This window comes from Labrus bergylta, chromosome 8, assembly GCF_963930695.1.
Source record: "Labrus bergylta chromosome 8, fLabBer1.1, whole genome shotgun sequence".
Lineage (NCBI taxonomy): Eukaryota > Metazoa > Chordata > Actinopteri > Labriformes > Labridae > Labrus > Labrus bergylta.
In genome coordinates, this window is record NC_089202.1 from 9,472,491 (window position 1) to 9,482,229 (window position 9,739).

A 9,739-nucleotide genomic window follows, 5' to 3' on the forward strand; every position below is an offset into this window, starting at 1 on the left:
ACTTCCTTTTAACTTGGGATGGGCTGAGAGAGAGAGAGGGGGAAAGCGAGTGAGAGAGAGAGAGAATCATGTTATCAATTTATTTTTTTCTACAGTAAGCAATGTAATACTTACTTTAACAGTCTACCAAGAGTCCAAAGATATTATACTGACACATTTAACCTCACATTGTTAAGGTCAATGGTTTGTCTTCCAGTTCCTTATTTGTGTTGTGGTAACTGGTTGCTCTTCTGTAACCGTAAATAGTCTCTATCTTAACAGTTTCATTTCTCTGGAAAGATGATTGCCACTGAAAGCAAACACAAGCCATTTGAAGTGCGTGTGATTTGATTCGATGGTTTTATTATAAACTAAAACTGAATGAAAGTGATAAATGAGATGGATGAAGTACAAAATGAAAATTTCAGCAGCATAAAGCACCAACATCACATGACTGTATCTGTCGCTCTAAACCTTTACCTAACACTCCTCTAAAACATTAAACCACACTTTTCCCTTTTTTGTATTTGGATAAATAAAAAGGTTTATTATTGAAACAACTGAGGCCAGAACAACCTACAATTCCATCGAACAGCTTTCAATCAATCAATCAAACTTTATTTATATAGCACCTTTCAGACAAATTAAATTGCAGTTCAAAGTGCTTAACAAGAGTGCAGAAAAGTTATTGACAAAAAAGTAGTTTATAAAATCATTGATAAAATCATTGAGAGACTAATGCACACCAATAAGAATTAAAAAATATGTATAAAAATAAAAAAATAAAATATGACACATAAAAGCAACAAGATATTAAAATAAATACATAAGAGGAACATTTTTAAAATTGTAGTAGGATAAAAAAGACAATACAGTAATGTTAAGATCTGAATTGATATAAAGCACTATATAAAAGCCAGACTGAATAAATTAGTTTTAAGACTGCGTTTAAAAATCTCAATATTCTGGGCTCCTCTTAGACCCTCAGGAAGGTTGTTCCACAGTCTCGGAGCGTAACAGCTGAAAGCAGCATCGCCAAAAATTTTTGTCCTGCTCTGTGGAACAACTAAGAGAGAGGAACTGGAGGGTCTGAGGGGCCGTACTGGTTCATAAACTAAAATCATATCTGATAGGTAGTCTGGTGCAAGGCCATGTAATGCTTTATAAACTATTAAAATAATTTTAAAATCAACACGAAAACTAACAGGCAGCCAGTGAAAAGATTTTACATCCAGCTTTACATCCAGTGATTTGTGATTTTTGCTATGACTGCTTGTTCTTACAGGTGAACCAGAGCAAGTCATTTTCTCTGTGAAAAACGAGTTAAAGGAGGGTGAAACTGTGTCTGCGTCCTGCTCTGTGTCTCACTCCTGCCCTGCTTCTCCTCCTGTCTTCAACTGGAGTCACTCAGGAGAGAACGTTTTCCAACAGAAGCAGCTCAATGCTGGCCAATGGAAAGCAACTTCTACTCTGACCTTTAACCCTACACATGTTGATCATGAGAAGAATTTACAATGCTCCGTGAGATACAAGGGAGGGAAGCACCAGACCGAATCCAAGAAGCTCAACGTGAAGTTAAAGTGTTGTTTTTGATGAGTTATTCTGATATTTGTCACAAATGCTTCACTGCTGGAAATATGATTTTTTAAAGTATTTGAATCAATGAGAAAACTGTTAGAGATGAGCACATACAATGAAAGAAATGCACAAAATTAAACAATAGATGTGAAATTAAAACCAAACCAGGCTCAGGCCCCAAACTGGAAGGATTCATGGTTGGCGGTTTAACCACCACACAGACATTTAAATATAGAAGCTTTCAACGTTCAAATCAGGTTGAGTTGTTAGTTTGGGGATTTACAGTCATTGTGACTAAAAAATTTAAAAGTCACTAAAAATTGTATAAATTTTTTTTTTCACTATGACTGCCCCAGTAAACATGCATGTTTCCATGCAGATGCCCCGGTGAATGTGAAGGTTGAGTACAAGTCAGAAGTTAAGGAGGGGGAATCTGTTCGGATGGAATGCTCCAGTGATGCTAACCCCCCAGCCAGCTATGAGTGGCATAATGAAACTGGTGCTCAGCTGTTTCATGGGAAGGTCTACACGCTGCACAATGCCTCCAGACATACAGGAGCTCTCTACTGTACTGCCATTAATACAATAGCACGAAACAAGTCAAGCCCTGTGCAGCTCAATGTGTTACGTAAGTCAACAGTTGAAGGACACAATGGACAACAAAAATATAACATTTACAATTGTAGCTGCTAATTGAGTTGTTTTTTTTCTAATCATAGCTTCTAATTATTACTGATTAAAGAAAAGTTGATCAGATCACTCAAATGTTGGCGTTCCGTCATCTGGATTGATTAACATTTTTGATTTACATCCTCTAAGATCAGCTGATCGGGGGTTTTTGTAGTTGCACCTTTAGAAATCTGAGATGACCTGCCTGCTCAAATCCAGTTTGCTTAATCAGTCAAACTTGAATCAAAAAGCTTTTACCTCTGTCTTCATTTATTTTCAGTGTTTTTTTCTTTTTAAGATATTTTATCCTTTTTTAAATTCCTGATCTCATTTTAAGCTGTTTGTGAAGCACTTTGTAACTTTGTTGAGAAAAGTAATGTACCCTTAAGGTTATTTAAACAAAATAAAAATATGTTTTATTAATTGTGATGTCCCTTATACTGACAGATGCCCCTGAGATTAAGAACATGTCTTCCTGCTACGCAGAGGCAGACGTGGTAAAGTGCGTGTGCATTGCAGAGTCAAGACCTGCGAGCACGGTTCACTTTGTGCTCTCTGACAAAGTCATGCCAAAAGCAAAGGTAGAGAAACACGGCCTTGTTACCATCGGTACTCTACAGGTAGAGTTTGGATCCTCTGGGTTTGTCCGCTGTTTGGCAAACAACACGCAGGGCAGCGCAGACCTCACACTCTATTTCCTGGTTAACAGTAAGCATGTTTTAGGAACATCCATTGTGTTTGATATTCATCTAAAAACGGAATAGTTGAGCATGAAATTCATTTGTTTATTTATTTGGACAGGTAAAATGCAGAATATTTACATTTCTATAGCCATTGGAGCAGGAGGGATTCTGGTGATACTTTTGATAGCAGTGGGGGTGAAAAAATGGTAAGTTATCATATAACATGTTACTGTTATTGAAAGTATACAGGAAAAAAATGTTTTATATGTTTATTTATATGTCAGAAATAAAGTAGCAATAAGATGTTTGAAACTATGTTTGTTCTTAACATTGTTAGTTCGGAGTGAAAGTGTGTCTTGTAATAGTCTGAGCTCATCACTTTGCAGTTAACATTGCTGTGGTTGCGTGACAATTGTAAAACATTATTCTGCCAGCAGGGGGAGGTCTGTAGATGCAGCAACAACTGCTTTGAGCACCATGAAGGCGGCTAAAGATGTGGAGCACCCTCAGTATGCTACAACAACTACAAAGAGGTTTGAGTTATTCACCTCAGCTAAAATAATGTTTCCACACAATGTAAAGTGATACAAGGAAGCAAATCTAGCTAAGGTTGTGTGCATTTCTGTTTTGCATTTGGTTGAAATAAATAAGAATTGAATAATTTCATTTCTGTTCTGTCCTCAGAATAGAGAAGACCTATGATGATGACGATTGCCTAGGTGCTGTTTATGCCAATGAACCTGTTTATGGTAACATGGAGGTTTGTAAAGTTTTTTTTCTTTAAGTATTATTTCCAGATTTGAAAGAACAGATCATTTATTTGAGTTTTCTCTATAGACCGACCTGGATGACGCAATATACGCCAATATGTAACAGGAACAAGAACACCGAATTCCCTGGAAGACCAGCTTCAGTTGCAATGTGTGTTTTCTATCTGATGGGGGGTGAAGAAACTTGTCGAGATTGTTGATATACTCCTTTTTGTATAGGTTATCTAATCATTATCATCAGTCTAATTTATAGATGAGAAAATAGTTGTTCATGATGTTCAGTTGTTAATGCACTTGTGTTTTCAATTTTTGCTCCTCTCGAACACATCTTACATGTCTTGTACGTTTTGTGACAACCATCATTAAATTGTTATAGTTTACTTTAAAATATGCTTGATAACTCTTCATTTTCTTACAATATCTGTCACTTGAGATCAGCACATAGTACACAGGCCACACTACAGAGAGCAACTTTGAGGTGTCAACCTTTTTGTACCCTGTTGTGAAATAATCATGGTATCATGAAGAGTCATTTTGATGCCATTTTTATTGAATTCACAAATTTACAAGTTAAATTAAAAAAGCTATGAACATATGGCAGCAGCACTTTCAGTCCACGCATCCTATAAGCAAATGTGTTCACAACTTCAGCTGTGAAGTGTGTGTGTGTGTGTGTGTGTGTGTGTGTGTGTGTGTGTGTGTGTGTGTGTGTGTGTGTGTGTGTGCGTGTGTGCGTGCGTGTGTGCGTGTGTGCGTGCGTGCGTGTGTGTGTGTGTGTGCTGACATGATTATAACACCCTAAGTGTGTCATTGGACAGGAAGGCATAGAGGAAGTTGCTTGTCACCCTAGCTGATAGATAAAAACACTTTCAAAGGCAACAAACACTGACCTACTTTACCCTCGACACAAACCCAAATGTTCAAGCACAAATTCACTTTAGGATATAGAGTTGTAGCTGGTTTACAAACCTTACACATTTCATCAAACATGTTATCTCAAAGTTAACTAGTTAAGTTATTTAAGTGAGCATGCTGGCCTGTCTGGAAATGTTTTAAACTGGTTTTCCTCTTATCTTAGTGACAGAATGTTTTTCGTAACCATTAATGACCAGTTCTCCTGACACTATGAGGTAACATGTAGGGTACTTCAAGGATCAATCTGAGGACCATTATTTTTTTATTTGTATATGCTACCCCTGGGCAGTGTTATCAGGAGGTATGGCATCTCTTTCCCCAGCTATGCTGATGACACTCAGCTCTATGTGATCGTATCGCCTGATGACACGGCCGATTGACTCACTTTTTAACTTCATTTTAGATTTTAAAGTCTGGATGTCTCACAACTTTGTACAACTTAACCAGGACAAAACAGAATTACTTGTCATCAGTTCAAAGGCTCAGAGTGAGACACTGGCTTCTACACTAAATGCACTTGGACTTAACCCAATCCAAGAAGCAAGAAATCTAGAAGTTTGATTTAATTTGTACATTGTCTTGTTCTGAGTGTTAAATAGCCTACATAAAGCCATTTTGGTTATCAAAGCATGAAATTCCTTTAAGGATCAACAATCTCATTTAGCATGCTGTACCAAAAGGTATACTAACTGATTTTTTTAGCACTCATATTATAAAGTTAAAAACAACACACAATTTTTCCATATATTTCTATATGAATATATATAGTAGCAAATAATGTATTTATTTTTTAAATATGGTCTGTTCTTTTTTTTTTAACTCCTTGAAAGTTATACCACACAAAGCCCTAACACTTGTGGGCCTATGAAATATTTTATATTATTATGAATCATGAACACTTACAAAATCAGTGTACTTATTTTTTTTAACGATACAATCTGAAGATTTTTAAGTTGTTTAAGAAACACATGTATTGCACATTACCATAGTCCAAAAGCTGAGTGGACAGTCAAAATGACATCACTCAAATACCAAGTTCCTTTTTAATATAGACCAACGCAAAAAAAGGACACACAAAAACAAAGTTACATTTGGATTATTTAATGTTAATCAGACACAATCATATAATATTAAAACAATATTATTAAAGACACAAAAATATCACATCAAAAGAAAAAACTGATCTTCCACAACAGCAAATATGAAGTGATACATTCTAAGATGATCAAGGTGATTTCTGCTCATTCAAATGATGTTAGAGTGAAGTCAAATTCTGAACTGTCTGATTGTGTCTCTTAACTCACTGTGTGGACATATAGTTTGTGTTCAGTAATTTACTTTTGGTCAGAATCTGTGTTATCAAACCAAAGCATGTCATCTGAAAAACACAAACAGAGACATTAAACTATTGGTGTGATATTTTGGTTATACACTGACACTGAGTTCCTGGCCTGCTTCCCTCCTCTGTACTTCACTGTGCATGTTAAATTCTTATTGGAGTCAATGGGCAGAGGCTTAAGAGTCACGGTTGACACATATTCAGCTTTTTCAATCGCAGAGTGACGATTCCGGGGTGACTCCAGATGAACTGAGGAGGGTACGAGGGGCAGGAGTGAGACACCGAGCAGGAGGCAGTTATTTTATCTCTCACCTGCACAGACAGAGATGGTACTGGAGGATTCGCTGGAGAGAAGAAATATCATCCCACTATTACCTATTTACATTTTTTCAACAGTGAATTCAATATCATGTTAAAAAACAGTAAGGATATGTGCATTAAATAAACAACACTCACACATAACGTCAATGGTCACATCATTTGTCATTATCCACGTGCTGCTACGCGCTACGTACTACGGGTGAGCGTATTGCATAATTTCCTGTTCTGTTCTCCGCTGTACTGTGTTGTTCAGTGCTGATCGAGCTAAAAGCTTAAATGTTCATTTTGCCTAGTTTCTTACGACTATTGTTTCCAACACACTGTACGTTCAGACAAACTGATGTAATCGAAAAGCCCTCTTTCTCTCTGGCGACAAACCTGCTTAACAGTTTTTTTTATTTTAGCTACCTACTCTTCGCCTAGCTTAGCGGTTAGCTTTATTTACAATGGCTTCTTTTTCTGTCTCTCCCTCTCCTGCTCTCTCCTGCTCCTGCTGTCAGATGTTAAGTTACAAAGACTAAAGGTAGATTTGATACAATCGTAATTCATGTCGGCACTAATGACTCCCGACTACGCCGGTCGGAAGTCACTAAGGTTAATGTGGAATCGGTGTGTACTTTTGCTAAGACGATGTCGGACTCCGTAGTGTTCTCTGGACCCCTCCCAAATCAAACCAGTGATGACATGTATAGCCGCATGTCATCACTCAACCGCTGGCTGTCGAGGTGGTGTCCAGCAAACGATGTGGGCTTCATAGATAACTGGCAGTCTTTTTGGGGAAAACCTGGTCTGCTAGCTAGAGACGGCATCCATCCCACTTTGGACGGTGCAGCTCTGTTATCTAGAAACATAGCAGAGGTTATTAGTCCAAAACCTTGACAACAACACAGAGTTCAGATCAGGAGGCAGAGCTGCAGTCTTACACACTTCTCTGCGCCTCCCTTAGATCTGTCTCCCAGTCACTATAGCTGTAATTATGAATCTAACTGTAGTTATACTATAGGTACTGTGTCTGTCGCCCAGTCCAGACCCATTTTTATAAGTAGAAAAAAAGACGTAAACCGTCAAAATCTCATTAGAATCAAAACTATGAATACGATTTTGCAACAAAATCAGAAAATTCACTGCAGACTTTTGAACATTAGGTCCTTCGCATCCAAATCTCTTTTAGTGAATGATCTGATATCAGATCAGCATATTGATTTACTTTGTTTGACTGAAACCTGGCTGTGTCGAGATGAATATGTTAGTTTAAATGAATCCACTCCTCCCAGTCATTTTAGTACTCATATACCTCGAGACACTGGACAAGGTGGTGGAGTAGCAGCTATTTTTAATTCTGGTCTTCCAGTTAACCCTCGACCAAAGCTGAAATTTTCTTTTTTTGAAAGCCTTGTTCTTAATCTTTCACATCCAGTCTCAAGAACCTTTCAGCCAGTTCTAGTTGTTGATAATGATAGCCTTAGCACAGCTTTCATGTCATTATTAGACTCTATTGGTTTCACCCAGGGTGTAAACGAACCGTTTTAACCATACCCTGGATCTTGTTTTAGCTTATGGCATTGAAATCCAAAACCTTACAGTTTTCCTAGAAAATTCTCTTCTATCAGACCATTTCCTTATTACTTTTGACTTTGTCCTACCAGAATTATCTCTGCTTCATAAAAATGTGCTCTCTAGAAGTTTATCTGATAGTGCTGGAGCTAGATTTAAGGAGGAAGCTATTTCAGCTGCTTTTGATTCAGTGTAGCCAGGCTGACAGAGAGTCATAGCTCCATTGAGCCTTGTATTCCTTTAGCACTCAGCAGTAATGATTTCCTTAGCTTTTTCAACAACAAAATTCTGGACATCAGAGACAATAGTAGTAACCTCCTGCCCTTACCTGGTGCAGATACGTCTGATATGGCAGAGACAGTTCCAGGACCTGATATTAGTCTAGACTGTTTTTCTCCAATCGACCTTTCAGAGCTAAATTCAATTATTTCTGCGTCGAAACCGTCAACCTGTCTTTTAGACCCAATCTCAACCAAGCTGTTTAAGGAAGTCTTTCCCTTAGTTAGCAACTCTATATTAGATATGATCAATATGTCTTTACTGGCAGGCTATGTACCACAGTCATTTAAAGTAGCGGTACTCAAATCTCTACTCAAAAAACCTACTCTAGATTCAGGAACTCTAGCTAACTACAGGCCTATATCCAACCTTCCCTTTATCTCAAATGTCCTGGAGAAAGTGGTAGCTAATCATCTGTGTGACTTTCTCCATGACAACAGTTTATTTGAGGAGTTTCAGCCAGGATTTAGGGCCCACCATAGCACTGAGACTGCACTAGTTAAAGTTACAAACGATCTACTTCTAGCTTCAGACAGGGGACTCTGTGCTCGTCTTGTTAGATCTTAGTGCTGCTTTTGACACTATTGACCACCAGATCCTATTATACAGAGTAGAACAGTTACTTGGAATTACAGGGACTGCTTTAAGTTGGTTTGAATCCTACTTATCAGACCGATCTCAGTTTGTACATGTTAATGATAAGTCCTCTATGCACACCAAAGTTAGCCATGGAGTGCCACAAGGTTCAGTGCTTGGACCAATTCTCTTTACATTATATATGCTTCCTCTGGTAAATATTATGAGGAAACACTCCATACAGTTTCATTGTTATGCAGATGATACTCAGCTTTATGTATCAATGAAACCCGATGGCACCAGTCAGTTATGTAAGCTAGAAACGTGCCTTAAGGACATTAGGACCTGGATGACCAGAAATGTTTTGCAACTTAACTCAGACAAGACTGAAGTTATTGTGCTAGGCCCTAAAAACCTCAGAGATAATTTTTCTAGTGATGTGACTGTCCTTAATGACATCAGCCTGGCATCTAGCACCACTGTTAGGAATCTAGGAGTTCTATTTGATCAAGATATGTCCTTTAGCTCTCACATCAGGAAAATTTCAAGAACAGCCTATTTTCACCTTCGTAATATATCCAAGATCAGGAATATCCTGTCGCAAAATGATGCAGAAAAACTAGTTCATGCATTTGTTACCTCCAGGTTGGATTATTGTAATTCTCTTGTGGGTCTCTAAAGACTCTTCAACTAGTCCAGAACGCTGCAGCTCGTGTACTGACTAGAACTAGGAAAAGGGACCACATTACTCCTGTGTTGGCTTCTCTGCACTAGCTCCCTATACAGTCTAGAATAGAATTCAAGATCCTTCTTCTCACTTACAAAGCTCTAAATGGCCAGGCACCATCTTATCTTAAGGAGCTACTAGTGCCGTACTGCCCCTCGAGAACATTAGGGTCCCAGAATGCTGGCCTGCTAGTGGTACCACTACCTACAGTCTCTAAGGGTACTATGGGAGGTAATGCCTTAAGTTGTCAGGCTCCTCTCCTCTGGAATCGTCTTCCAGCCGGGGTCCGGGAGGCAGACACAGTCTGTATTTTTAAGAATAGACTTAAAACTTTCCTTTTTGATAAATC

The 9,739-nt window shown here is 38.2% G+C and overlaps 2 protein-coding genes across 5 annotated transcripts in view; both read left to right on the plus strand.

Moving 5' to 3' along the window:
- Nucleotides 1-1,572, plus strand: part of LOC109986620 (myelin-associated glycoprotein-like) — a 3,888-nt gene extending 2,316 nt beyond the window's left edge. For all 3 annotated transcript variants that reach the window (XM_065958294.1, XM_065958295.1, XM_065958296.1), the window contains one exon: nt 1,265-1,572. In XM_065958294.1, coding sequence (XP_065814366.1) covers nt 1,265-1,572 — 308 coding nt within the window. The remainder of the gene's footprint in view (nt 1-1,264) is intronic.
- Nucleotides 1,573-1,998: 426 nt separating this feature from the next.
- On the plus strand, nt 1,999-4,067 carry LOC109986619 (sialoadhesin-like). 2 transcript variants are annotated; one of them, XM_065958297.1, is made up of 6 exons: nt 1,999-2,185; nt 2,674-2,934; nt 3,028-3,115; nt 3,344-3,442; nt 3,594-3,669; nt 3,747-4,067. In XM_065958297.1, exons 1-6 carry the CDS (start codon nt 1,999-2,001, stop codon nt 3,780-3,782), a joined length of 747 nt encoding a protein of 248 aa, XP_065814369.1. In that variant the 3' UTR covers nt 3,783-4,067. The 2 variants fall into 2 exon arrangements, with proteins under 2 accessions (XP_065814369.1, XP_020492988.2); XM_020637332.2 differs by having other exon boundaries at nt 3,347-3,442.
- The last annotated feature ends 5,672 nt before the right edge of the window (nt 4,068-9,739 follow it).